The 14,620-nt window shown below is 36.1% G+C and overlaps 1 protein-coding gene and 1 long non-coding RNA gene across 12 annotated transcripts in view; both read right to left on the minus strand.

Annotated features, from left to right (window-relative positions):
• The window catches only part of UBR3 (ubiquitin protein ligase E3 component n-recognin 3), a 104,153-nt gene that overhangs the window by 65,635 nt on the left and 23,898 nt on the right, over positions 1 to 14,620 (minus strand). For all 11 annotated transcript variants that reach the window (XR_014317834.1, XM_082763891.1, XM_082763888.1 and 8 more), the window contains 8 exons: positions 9,536 to 9,764; positions 5,201 to 5,380; positions 4,378 to 4,511; positions 2,644 to 2,730; positions 1,980 to 2,045; positions 1,801 to 1,890; positions 799 to 927; positions 667 to 719 (listed from right to left, as the gene is read on the minus strand). Coding sequence is in view for 10 of the 11 variants with exons in the window: in XM_082763891.1 (XP_082620017.1) it covers positions 667 to 719; positions 799 to 927; positions 1,801 to 1,890; positions 1,980 to 2,045; positions 2,644 to 2,730; positions 4,378 to 4,511; positions 5,201 to 5,380; positions 9,536 to 9,764 (968 nt within the window). In the remaining variant the exon portion in view is untranslated. The remainder of the gene's footprint in view (positions 1 to 666; positions 720 to 798; positions 928 to 1,800; positions 1,891 to 1,979; positions 2,046 to 2,643; positions 2,731 to 4,377; positions 4,512 to 5,200; positions 5,381 to 9,535; positions 9,765 to 14,620) is intronic.
• LOC309879739 lies at positions 12,188 to 14,617 on the minus strand. Its single transcript, XR_014317835.1, has 2 exons — positions 13,501 to 14,617; positions 12,188 to 12,592 (listed from the first exon to the last, which is right to left on the minus strand). It is a non-coding gene; the product is annotated as an uncharacterized lncRNA (long non-coding RNA).

A 14,620-nucleotide genomic window follows, 5' to 3' on the forward strand; every position in this document is an offset into this window, starting at 1 on the left:
ACATTGTTCTCCAACATCAAAATACTAACGTTAAATGTACTGATTAACTCAAGGCACCATCTAAATCAGCTCTAAATTAATATAAAACAAAATGCATGTAATGCAGAAATATGCAAACAGATATGAAAACTCGCTTAATTTCACATTTTTACAGAACTGTGGAATGTGCTATTTACTCCACATGAAAACACTTTGTATTTATGAAGATATGAGAGTTAATACCAATTAATGTTTTTAAACCCTGACTTTATTCTATAGCCAGGAAAGCAGGCATCCTTTCTGTGGCTCTTACAATTGCAGTTCTATTTTCTACTTCCAGTTAGCATATTCTGAAAGCTTACATATGAACTTGTGAAAGGAAAAAAACAAACAAACAAACAAACAAACAAAAAACCCACACTCACCCACAATGCACAAACACTACCTCACACTCTGAAGATAAGTAAACAAAATATCTTGGGTTTCACTACTGTAAAACAAAAGCCAATCATGTATAAAGTTGAGGATGTGAGATAGCTCTTTATCCGAAGTCCTTATTTATGTATTAGTTTTGGCTAGGCAAAGTTGTTCCACTGAAGACTATCAGATATGCACCTTTTCTTTCACATGGCATTAATTAGTCAACAGCTAGGAAAACACTGACCAAGAACAATCTTTTAATCCTACCTTTCAAAAACTGATGAAATAAAATAATCTGGGTCAAGCCTAGAGGCACAGACCTGTGGAAAGAGAATGAATTAACTTTGTTTAGTAGTTTGTTTTCAAACAAACACTGGCTTAGCTTCTCAGAAAACTTACTTGCAGCAGATAAATGTCAGGATCAATCATTGAATTGCAGAAATGAGACTGCACGTAAGTCATTGCCTGTCCTTTAATTTGTAGGCCATTTCTAACCCACATGTTGCTATGAATTTCAGAAAGGCTTGCCTGTTCAGGAAAAATAAAAAATACATATACAAAAATTGAAAATACAACTGTATAATCCAATGTTAGCAGATCAGTGTATTATTATACATACTCATACATGTATACTATAATTGAATAATAATTTACTTCTCACAGTGAGTCAGGGATGAAAAGGAATTAGTGCAAGTCTATGAAACAGATACCACATCTCAATACAAGAATTTATTTCAGACAATGAAAGTGATCAAAGCCAATGCAGTGATTTTTTTTCCCCCTCTCCCTTCCCTTCCCTTCCCCCAACAACTGCATTCCCCCAAATCTTAAAAAGGACTCCAAACATGGTGTTATCAATGGTTAAAAAGAAGTTAGGTATAAAAGTAGTGACTACAAATACTACTCAGTATCATTTACATAAAATAAAATTTTATAAATAAGAATAATGCAGCAGCAGCAGCATCCACTCTTGAATCCGTATTGAATTTTCAGATTGAGTTTTCTTTTCAACTTGCACTCCATTAATAACGACTCCATGAACAAACTCCTGTATTCAAATTTGGTTATCCTGATATCCTTTCTGGAAGTGATCTAGTGAATATTGTCATCACACTTCTCTAAATTGCATTGTTAACTAATACTACATTTGATTTTGGAAACAGAAGGTGAAAAAAAGTTCATCCAACTCAGTATAGTCTATTTATTATATTGTCAATTATCATTATTTTGATATTTTACAATTAATATTCCCCCATATTAAATACTTCTAAATATATTCAAGTTACCAGGGCTAAAATAATCAAACAGAAGTGGGTTTTTTTGCTTGTTCGTTTTATTATTATTATTTATTTTTTATTGTGCATCTCTACATCTGCATCAAAGACAGAAGCCTGCCCGTACCTGAATCTGTAGCGGGTGAATCATTAGTTTCATCAGCATCTCCTGATCCGGCAAGATAGTATCCAGATCTAGTTCTTGGCACTTGACAGCCTAGAAACAAAAGCAAGTACAGATTGTACTGAATAATCACACTCAACAGGGATTTTCCATCTTCTGTGCAACTAAAAACACGTGCTTACCTTACTTAAAAACATTGCAAAGTAACGATGCAGTGGCAAATGAAAAGTAACCTGGTTCGGAGCTGGCTGAAAGTAAAATATAGATATTTTAACACATATAAAACGAAAAAAGACACACACCTCTATGTGTCTTTGTCACAATCACCAAGAACAGTATCTTGCATGTGGATTTACTTTCCACTAACCTAGTATATTAATTAATTCCCCTGCCTTTTCTAAGAATTCAGAAATGTCCCTTATTCAGACTCCCACAGATAGTCTCTTACTAAGCCCCCAGTAGGTAACAACACCCTGAATTGACTGAAAGAGTATCCTTGCTAAGGTAGCAAAGCTGCCTCCCCATTACTATATCGAAGGGAACTTCCGTCTTGTCACAACATTCAGCAGAAAAGTAATACAGCAACATTTCTGTGAAGACTTACACAGATTAAGTCTGCACCAGCAAATTTAAATCATTAAGACTCCAGATATACAGAAGCCTAGATCACACTGCAACTATTAACTACGAAATATGATTTCAGTAAGGCAATCCCTTTTCAATCAATACTTCAAATAATGGTTTAATTGGGGCTGGAGAAGCATTTGAAGTGTTCTCCATGGCTGGAAAACCCTTGAAGTTTAACGAGAGTTCTACAGTGCCTTGCTTAAATCCATTGATACATACCTCATCTACAAAATTGATAGCATCAAACCAGTCCTGAAGTGCTTCAAGGCAGTATCTGACAACATTCCTTGTGTATTCTTGTGTTTCCTGCAGTAAGAGAAACCACTGTACTATAGCAGCCAATACTGTGTCAGTGTCTGTTTTCCTATTATGAGTGCACAGGATTATTTCAAGAATACTTTTACATTACTGTTTATGCCCCCATCATACAGAAACTGGTAAGTATTCAGTTAGTTTCGATGCTACGCTAGATGCTGAGCATTTTAACGGTGAGAAATAAGGCACCTTCAGAATTATCAGCTGTTCTTATCGCCTGCAGGTTTGTTCAGTTTTAATTTCTGTATTTTTTTCAAAAATAATCAAAATGCAAGCATCAAAAAAGTCTTTCCATGCAATCTAAACGAATTGCTAATATCCTGTAAGTTTCATCCACTGCAACGTCTTTACAGACTTGTGCTAACATAATGCACGTGAAACATAAGGACAAAACACTACTACACAGATTTTAACAATAAGAAAGCCTTGTTATGATTATATAATGAAGTATAACTTTATAACAATGCCTTAATACAAAAATATTTTTCAGATTAAATAATGTATTTCAAGTCTAGATGTGCGCATTGCCCTCCAGGAGTGAAGCAGTGGCACACAAGAACAAAAGGAGGAAAGGGATGTAAACCCAACTGCTCTGCCATCAGAGGAACTTAGAAACCCTCATTTCTTACGGACTTCTCGGTTTATCTGCCTTTCTCCCTAAACACAGACTCCAGACCTGCCTCACACTCTGAGGATAGCTATTACACCCTTCTCACGCAAACAGTGATAGGTCTTAAACAAAAACAAATAAGCCCCCCTGGCCCAAAGCTTAAAAAAAAAAAAAAATAAAAAAAAAACAGCAGTTGTAATTCAGTGTTTGACAGACATTTTGGTATATTCATACTATATCAATATAATTTATATCACAGAAGGGCTTTTGCAACTGCCTAATCTAAACTGTTTAATAAGATGGATGGTGTGCTCATGCACATTTTTTCACTGCACAGTTCAACTCAGGTATTACTGTCTCATAGACATTACAAATCTTAAACACTTATCTTTGAAGTTAGATTATTATTTAATAAAAAGAACCACAAATTCTCAATAAGAAGGTGTGTGTTTTCCGCACATATAAAGTATTCCTATAACCAGATGGATTACATTTTCACCATTTTTTTTTTTTTAATAACTTCGAGTCTAGAAAATAGTAAAAACTCTTTGCTCTAGTTAGGAGATGAACAGATGTCATAACCTTTTACCTCGTGTTGTTAGTAAAACAATACAAAAACAATTACTCCACCCCCCATCATAAGGAACCTTCTATATGTATACACAATCAATATTATAATCCCTTTAGGGATAACTTATTTCTCTCCCTTCCCACTGAAGGGAGGCAGAATGGGTCAGATATCTTTATCAAGTTCTTCATCAGATTAGACGTTATTCCATATGTACAGTCAGTTCGCCCTAATCCTTACCCAAACTTGTGGTCCCAGTTCTGGAAATAATAAATTAGGTACAAGCATGAATCCTCTACTGATTCTATAGAGAACATGGGTCGATCACAATATTATATATTCATTGGACAAAGACAGCCAGAAAAATCTTTTCAAATACAAAACAGACAGGACTTTCAGATTTGAAAACTCAAATATGTCGTGAATAAAACATGACTAATGACAGAAATGTTAGTCTTACCCTAACTTTGCAATGTGACAGAAGACCCCACATTGGCTGGGCACAGGCTTCCAGCTCAGCAGCAAAGGCAGCATAGTACGTCTGTGACTCAAACTCCACGTGCTCATTTAATTCTCGTTTATTTAAATTCATACCTTCAAATAGATAAGCAGAGTTATAAAACAAAATATCCAACTAGGTCAAAATGGAATGCAGTATTTTCAGTGTTATACAAAACTACTGGAATAAGCAGTTTGAACAGAAGTAGATCAAAAAAGAGCAACAGCTATAGATTGGCTAGCAACTGCAGCCCTTGCTTGTCTGGCAATTTTAACATAGACAGCAGCCCTAACCCTTGTTAGTCACTGAACTTCTGGATGGAATATATATGCACCTCTTTCTAGGCACATTTACTAATGAAAAGTTCATGATAAATGTATACTACATATAAAATACTCTATCATAATAAAAACATGCATCTTCACAGCAAACACAGAAAAAGATCCAAGGTTATCAGGTGATTTTACTCAATATTTAAATTTAGAATTATACCAGTAAAACTTCAATTGTAAGTTATGACTTGCACTGTAGGTTCAACCTAACAATTGTGGTACCATGAATCTCACTCAAGTATGATGCAACAGCTCTTTAGTCAGTTCATCCATTAGATCTTTTATTCTTAGAAAAACTACCTGTTCCCTAGAATATATTGTTCCCTTCCAGAAAAACATACTTAAAGAATATTAGTGAAACATTTACACGTAACAGTATAAGGATTTTGCTACTGTGAACATTAAGCTGTCTTAACATCCTTGTATCTGTACAGATTTTAGAAGTTGCATACCTTGAAAGAATGACACAAAATTCATCCATGTTACCAGAAGACCATGATCTTCCAAAAACTTCTTTGCCACGCTTTGGTGTGAAAGTATGTTTATAAAATCACTAACAAGAGGCCAGTAAGTATTATTCTTCAGTAGTGCTTCCCCACAATTCACCACAACATGTAAACTATTTTCTTCATCTAGATTAAAAAAGAGGGAACGATATACACTTTTCTGTTTTACAATTTTAAAATAAAGTTACGGGATAACACAAAAATAACAATTAGGATTTATTGTCATCTTGTGGTCACACACACACACTGCAGAAAGGTGTTATTTAGACCGTGGTACTCAAGGTGGTTTCTGGATCTATGGACTCATCAACATAGGTGTCACTCTAGTAGGAGATGCCCATACTTTGAACAAGACCATAACCTTTAAAATGTCATTTGAACTGTAGCTGCACCAAAACTCCTAATATTCACCCTCACCCCAGTGACATGAGAATCTGTCACTTGCTTGTTTGGAAGCATTTAGCATAGATCAAAGCCTTCTTCAAATCAGAGTCCAGCCAAGCAAAGAAACTTGATCTCCAGCATGTCTGGCCTTTGTCCCTAGCTCTATGCAACAGGGTGGGCAAATTTCTCTTCCCTCTGTGCTCACTCATCAACAGCCACCTGACAGAAGCTTTGTCTTCTCCTCTCCTCTCTGAAGAAAACACCATGCCAAATTTATTGTTTTAAGAAATCTTTCCAACTGGCTTCTAACAGAAGCAGAACTGACAGTTTGTGCCCTCGTGGAAGTAGTGCTGATACTCAGGCGATAGGCTAACAGATGCATTAGTAAAACCACAGGTATGCCTTTCTAAATATTGTCAAGATGCACAAAAAGACCAAACAATTTCTTCTATGAGCATGTGAAACCAATTTTGAACTTGACATGCTTCCAGTAATCAAGCTACCTTACAGCACGTAAATGGGAATCTGGTGACCAAAACCTACACAAACTCTTGAGTCTGAGGAGAAAGATTTCTACTTTGAATCTGGGACAGAAAGAGGGTTTATGCAGTTTTTCAAGACTAAGACAGGAGCAAGTTCCCAAAAGGAAGAGAGAAGAAATTAGGGCAGAAGGGAGAAGTCTCTTCCCCTGAATCACAGAAGTACATCTTCTGTTCTACATCTCTCACATAAATCTGACTGATTTTCATAAGAAGGACCTCCAGAAAGAACAGTAAGGAAACAGGATTGGTCCTGGATTCATGATGCACGGGATATAACCTTCCAGCACCCCTTGCCAGGTATTATCCTAATTCAAGCCAACAGAATTAAAATCTTGCATCTGATGGTGAGCCTTGGGGATGGCTCATGTCCAGTTCAGATGCACCAAAGGACCCTTGCAGTTACCCTTCATGCAGGCAGAAGGGCCACAAGCAGTACAGCATAGCCAAAGCAAAAAGACACTGCTGTTAAGAGATTCCAAACTCTGGCCAATGAAGCATGTGTACCTGGACCAGTTCCCCCTGCTATATATGTAAGCAACTTTTTTCCTCTCCTTTACTATTGAAGAACATACTTTTTTCCTTTTACTCCAAGTTGTTTCATTTTATTGATTTACTGGTACCAAGAAAGAAAACAAAAACAACAACAAAAAAACGTTCTTACCTCCATTATTTCAACAGAAGTCTTCTAACTTAATAATATCATATTTTGATCTTGACAAATTTTACTTCCCAAGAACATAGTACGGTTAGAAAAAATGAATCAGATTTCATCCTGAAAAATATGCTGCTTGTGTTGTATGCAGCTATGAACAGATACTTTATTGTTACACAGCAACACAGAGCTCAAAATTCTTCAACTCACTCCTATCTGTTTGAGTTCCCAAAAGGAACAGGAAGCCAGAAGTTTAAGAAGCTGCACAGAGCACTTCTCTGCCACAATTGATCAAACGCTACTTAATTGCTCCTGTATCCTTGTGCGTCTGCAAAGGAAGGGAACCAGGTCTGGCTGTTGGGCTGCCTGGCTTCCATGTGCTCACATTGCCTATCCAGGAACAGGATATCTCAACCATCTCTGCCTGAATCCACACAAGTACTTCACAAAGAACCAACAGCTAGCTATGTGTTACTGGATTCTTCACCCCACTAAAGGAGATAGAAATGTAAATTTATTTTAAGTTGGCCAAGGCATTGTCACTTCTTCAGAGTACTCTGTGAGTCAGGGTTATGTAAGGGCAGTCAAACAAAAAAATGTTTTGGTTTTGATTGCTTGTTTTTAAGGAGCCATTACCAAAACATTTTCCTTGGGGTATAAATTCTTCCATTAGAAGTTCAGCAGCAGAAAAGTACTGGAGGAAAACCCTTTAAGAGCATAGAGACATCAGTCTTCCTGGGCAGACAGTTTTACCATCTGCACCCACTTTTATCCTCATCCTTTCACACTGGGAAAGGAGTAAGAAGAGTTACTAATGCGTTCCAAGTTGGCATCAGTACAGCTCCCAGGTCAAGTCTTTGTTTCAGTAACAGAGGTTGTCCATAATCACTTGGCATTCACAAATGCCCTGAATTAACTGTGTACTTTTAACAGGTCTCCAAAAGACAATTAACATTAGTGAAAAATGCAAATTAAACATGCCTTAGCAGATTCAATTGTTGGTATATGTTCTCCTTACTCCTCTTCAACATACTTTCTCCATTTATTGGCTGGATTTGTAAGCTTTGTCTCATTCAGATCCTATAATGACCTACTTGTTTCCACTAGCTGTACAAACAGAATTCTTTTAAATTTATCTCACCAGCATGGACTTGTAACAGACCTCTTGCTATTTCCAGCATCATAAGGTATCCCTAAACACAAGATACTAGCCTACAAAACTGCAAAAGAAGGCCAGTAAGAATGAGAGGAAACAAAAAGTAATTTTTTCTTGCAATTTACAGTCTGCCTGACCCCACACATACAAAGCGGCAAGCAGGAAATGTGAGCACATTAAGAAGCACCCAGACTTATTCCATGATGGTGTCTTAGCTAAGACAAACCACTGGTACTGGGGAAGTAGGTAACATCACACCTTGGGAGAGCTGCTCCACAGACAACTGTTTTCTCACAAATCTCTAACCAATATAACTGCTGTTATTTAAATTACTAGCTCCAGCTTATATAATTAACTACCATGAAGTTTCTCCAGATACTGCCTAACCAGTCCTACCCCTCTTTCTGCCCTGATGCAAATCCTGATCCATTACCAGAAAGCTAGCAACATCCCATAGTGAACAAGTAAAATTGAGAAAACGCTTTGAAAATAGCTTTAAATGCAATTCCACCAATATGGCATTAGTTTAGCAAAGATCACTTCATATACAAACTGTATAAGAAAAAAAGATTCAACAATGCATTGAATGAGTCCATATTCACATTTTTCTTTTGCATGCTGTAAAACAATTCATGTAGGGCACCAGAAAAGTTTTCCATGTTGAGGTCCAGCTGAATGTTATGGCTAGATGATAGATGGGGAATTTCCCATTTCAGTACAAGGCATTCCATATTAAGCTATACGTAGAGTGGGCTAAGAGACAAAGTACTTCAGACAAAAAAGAACAAATTTCATGCAGAAGTTGATGATATTTATCTAGCAGCAACACTCAACCTATCTAGAGCATTTTTGAGTTCAAACTACAATAAAGAGGACTGGGAGGTTTGCTGTCTGTTAGGTACAGGAGAGCATAAAAAAGGTCAATAAAATTTGTTGTGCCACCATCTTCAGATAAGGACAGGTAAAACAAGGAGGACAGAAATAAGACTGCTGTTTTCACATTAAAAGTTATACAATATACACTAATTTAAATTCAAATTGCCACTCTGTCAACTAAAAGCATGATCAAATGATATAAATCATTCTCCCGTAATACCACCAATCCTTATGAAGGTTAAAAAGAAAACTAATTTCAAATACTTCAAGTAGTTTGTGAAACACTGCAAAAATATTGTTTAAATTAATAAAACTCTCAGTTTTCATATGTAATTTCTCATCCAAACAAGCTTCATAGCGTATATCCACTTTAACCAACAAATGGAGCACCTGCAAAATAGTGTTCTATTCTAAATTATGTAACATTCTTAAGAAAGAAAACCCTACAAAACAGAGGATAAAGAATCAATACAATTCTTGAGAACTATCTAAATTTCTAGGAAGTTTTCTAGGAAATTCTCAGACTCTGTCTCTACCATATATTGCTATATCCTATGCGTTTTGGAGATGGGAGGGAAAACACGCACTGAATTTACAAAGAAAAGATATTAAGCTTTCTACAGAATCAAATTATTGATTATCTATGGAAACAAGAAAAAAAAACAACCTACCTTGTAATTCACTTTTAATAAGGCAACTTTCCATCATATATAATAGAACTGTGACCATAATATCCAACAGCTGACATTCTTCTGTTACTTGGCGTGCAAGTTCTTCATTGCTGAACAACTGAACACTGATATGCACAATTCTGTTAGACATAGTGTCTGATTCATGGCTTTTCTTCAGTGTTTTCATAATAAAAGCATAATGCTGAACAAAAGTTTTGGTAAAAGCAATCTGAAAATTATGAAAAAAATGATGTTAACAAGCACCATTCCTTTCATTATAAAATACTCTCTTACAAAAGTACTATCAGTACATCCTTGAAACACTAAGTTACCATGGCAAACTGAAAACTGATGGTCCCATGTCTAGTTTTTCCTGAAACACTACAAATGAGAAGACACATCTATGAAGAGGGGTAACTTCCAATATTAAGTAACCCTAAAATCCAATTTTCTCATTATATACATACTACAAAGAGAAAAAAAACACAAACACAAATGTTGAAACAAGAAATGTAAGGTCACAGCATACCTGTGAAAGTAATAATGTTCTAAAATTTATCTTTTTTTTTTCTTTAACATCCTAAAACAGGGTGTAATGTCCCAAAGTGACATACTGCAAACAATGAGATCAGTGGTAACTAATAAAATGGCAGTAACTTGATCACTTGCAATCATCGTTTTCACTCATCTGTCAAGGATGACATTTTAACACTGAATTTCATCTACTGTCAGAGTATTCTATTTCTTTTTAATAAATTGTTATTAAAAGCTTTTTTTTTTTTTTTTTAAGTGCTTTCTCCTAAATAACTGAGTCATCAACAACCTTTGCTATCCACTATGCAACTGTTTTTTTCCAAAATCAGATCATTATTGAAATATATCGATTGATACGTATGAGTCTTGGAACAATTTCTGGACTGCCCCATTAGCCTTCACTTGCACTGTAAACCAACCTCCTGCACTGCACATACACGTGCTCATCTGCCAGTTCTGAAATCATGTTTCACTCAGTACTTTCAATTTCTGAATTAACACCATCTGGACTTCCTTTGCTTAAAAGGAATAAAAAGTACAAGTTGCACAGCATTGAAAATTTTCATCTCAGAGTTTAATATCCCATGTCTATTCCTTCTGGAAGTATTCATCTTTTATAAACACAAAATAAGACATTTTAAATCCACCCTAAGGCAGTTATCTACACTGTACACAAATCACTACTTCATTTTTACCTGTCTCAGATTCTGCACTTCTATATTTTTTATTATAGCACTATCATGATAATATAACACTGCTGTTGGGCACAAGGATGGCTTCTTACAGCAAATATCCTTAAAAATAAAGATCAAGTTACTGATGTAAAATAAATAAAACTGAACGGGATATTACCGCAGGGAACAACACTACATTGCCGAACTTACCCTGCTTTATCTAGCCCAAAATGATGGAAACTTGTATAATATTTGAAAATGTCTTCTATGTACAGCACCTAGCACAGTGGTGATTATTTTTAGCTACAGCCTCTTGCAGCAAACACTTAGCAATGTATTTGCAATATACTACCTAACTTGCTCAGTTATTACAACAGCATTCTGGCATTTCAACCTAGAACAACCTATCATATAATTTGTATCAAGCCTTAATTTAAAACAACTGCAATCACTGGCAATGAAATTTAAAACAAACATTATTTATAACAACAAAACATTTAAGCTATTAATCTGGTATTTTAAGTTAGTATATTAATGCTATGATCATTATTTACTATTAAACTCCAGCAACACTAAAATACAACATGCATTTTAGCAAAACAATTTCATGTTTTCATTTTCCATCACATTATTTCTTCACTATGTATTACATTTAAATAGGATTCTAAGGTTACATCATGTAGGAACTACATTTTTCTTGAATTTAGTGCTTTGCAAAACAAGTTGATTGCAAAAAAGGTCCTGCTAAGCCAATTGCTTGATTTATTTAAATAAGCACACATCAAATCTTTTTACACCTTACGTCTATAATGAATTTCTGAAAGTACTGTAGATTCACTATCTACACAGCTTAATGCCATAGTCCTTAATACACTTCAACAAAGAAAAGGCATAAGCTTTATCCATACGTTCATTCGTAACTTCAACAAACACAGCTCCTTCCAATTTTGAAAGAAAAGAAAATAAAGCAATTCCAGAGGTTACAATACTGAAATACTGTAGTAAACTGCAGCCTATATATTAGAATAGCAAGAGTGTGTTAAGTCAGTCCAACTACTTTAACATCCTGTCTTTGAGTGGCTAACACTGTATAGACAAGAGGATGATATGGAATGAAGTAAAAATGCAGATATGGCATAACTCATCTTTCCAAATAGTCATTCAGCTTCCAACCATTCGCAAGTAGTGGCTTCCCAAGACAGATGTGCTTTTTGCATATTTAATTACCTTCACTGACTGACTCTGTATCATCTTGCACAGCCTCTAGATTTGTAGCCTATAGCAAAAACAAAGCTCTTTTTTTTTCATCTCATCTTTCCTCTTAGCTGCTATTCAACAATCCCAGTACTTTCAGGAGCCTAACATCAAACCCCTGGCTCAGTTAGAGAACTTGCATCTCCCATGCTGCCACATGAGAGTTTTGCTGAAGTTTAGTTTCCAAAAGAAAAACCATTCTACAGAATTTGAAGAACGGCACATCCACAAATTGGTGAAGTCCTATTGCTCTGACTTCCTCAGCCTTCAGTATGGGAATGCCTGAAGACGCACAATTTCTATTTCTCCATTTCTTTATTTTCTTTATTCCAGATTATAGCAAGGCTCCATTCTGGCATGATTTACACTCTTCCACCAGTTTGCTGTTTATAGTCAACCACTTCTTTTCTTTCTCCTGGAAGGTCCGTTCTGTTTCTTTTGTTTGTCTTCTTGCAGAAACCTTGACAATACAAAAATACATCTAATTGCTTGGAAGCTCCAGTAAGTTTCTCTTTTACTTTCTTTCTCTTCAATTGTAAATCTTCAAAGCCTCAAATGTCAGAAAGTGCCAGAAGGGATGCCTCAGGCACAAATCCTGTAGGGCAAAGACCATAGAGCTAGTTAACTCAGTGTTTTAGCCTGCCATTTTCAACACCTCTTCCCAATACTCAAACCCTAAAAGGGGTTTGTTTTCTTATTTAAAAAGAAAGCTGTGCAAACAGAGATTGCTGGTGTTTCACTGACTCCTGTACAGGGTATGGTGGTCAGTCAGCTGCACTACCTTTATGCTAGCGATTAGAGATTTCAGCAATTTCAGAACGTGTACAGATAGCCAGCCCTGTGCCTACCTGTCTGGCTAGCTCACTCAATTTATCAGAAAACCAACCTTGCAAAATAACTCTGATGGTTTAATAAACTAAGTTAGCTCAGGAAAAAAAAAAATCAAACAAGTTGCAACAACAGCAGTGACAGAAAAAAAGTAAGACAAAGTACACGTGCTAAAGATGAAATGGGAGAAAGTAGCAGAAAGCTGAGAAATCACATGAAAGTTCATATCCCTACAGGCATTTCCTGCTCTGACCTTGTTTACTGTTGAAAAACACCTTTCAGACAATCACAGCAATTAAAATAAACATAGATTCTAAGAGATTTGAAATAACTAGGGTTCGTGCTAATATTAAGTTTATATGTAGAAACTGAGTTAACTGCTGTTTAATCAAACACAATATTAACTTGCTAACAAAACAAAAGGAACATTTAAATAATCCTTTTGTCTGAACATGCAGTATGGTGGCTGGAAAACAAATTGCTTCCAGATAAAAGGTTGCAACCACTAGAGGAAACGAATATACCACAGCCTCCATTCCTAGTACACAACAAAGGAAGATTATGAAAAACTCATTGAAGACTGAGGCTTCTTGCCACCAGAAAAGTGATCCTAAGATCATAAGAAGTTGTAGTTATTACTTGGTATATCGTAAAGGTAAACGTATCAATACTTACCAGATTCCTCCACATGCTGCTAGCAGTTGGGTATTTTCATAGACAGGCAGGACTAACTAGCAAAGGATCAGGAGAACTGGGGGTCCACAAGGGTCTCCAAATAACAAGAAAAATTCAAGCTTTATGGCAAGGGATATTCAGTCAAAATGTCCTTACATCTTCTCAAGTGTTAGTTGAATCCAAGACCAAGATGGATCTAAGCTAGAATCCCAAAATAATGTCTCGACATGCACAGAGCGTAACTTAAGATCCACATTTTATCCTTTGCTTTCTTGCAAGTTATCTTCATATCCTTTATGCCGATACAAGGTTTCAATGGACACAAACGCAGCACTGCACCAATACAAAGGAGCATTCTTGAAGAAATCTTCATGCCTGGACTTTGGGATTTCTTGATCTTTGCCTCCCAGCAGGAATTGAGAAGGTCCAAAACTTTAGCATGGCTCAAAGGTATGACGTGATCAGAGCAAAATGTTAAGCCTGACTGCTATGTATACTAGGTCTTGGAACATGTAGAGCAAACAACCAAGCCTGGCTGTGCACCAAGATTTAAAACAGGAAGATGACATCCCGTCTCCGTGACTCCAAGCCAGGAGACACTTGGTATGGACAACTGCAAAGCTCTGCAAGGAAACAGCTGGAAAGCTGCCAGAATATCCTAGGGCATAGCTGAAGCAAGTATACTCACACTGTAAAGGCCTTCATGGAGAAATCAATGCTTACTACAACAGTTGCAACAGGAATGAAGTCACCACAATAATTTACCAGTTGTACCACACTACAGAGTCACTTAGTGCTGAGCCAAGTCTTCCAACTGATAAAAATCCAATTTACTAAGTAAAACAAACAAACAAAATCCTGTACTTGCAAACGTGAACTAATAGCCAGAAAGGAAGAACAGAAGACAAGAATGAAAATTAATACTGCTGCTCCAAAATTATCAGTCTTTTGTCCACATCTCTCTTCAAGCACTATACACTCTAGACTAACAGAATACTCAAAACAAAGTAAAAGATCTGCATTATTTTACTGCTTCGTATTCACATATAAACATATGTGGCTTTGTACAAGGCATAAAACGCTCTAAACATATAAGAAAATGATGTTTCAATTTGAATGA

This window comes from Aythya marila, assembly GCF_965140915.1.
Source record: "Aythya marila genome assembly, chromosome: 6".
In the NCBI taxonomy this organism is placed as follows: domain Eukaryota; kingdom Metazoa; phylum Chordata; class Aves; order Anseriformes; family Anatidae; genus Aythya; species Aythya marila.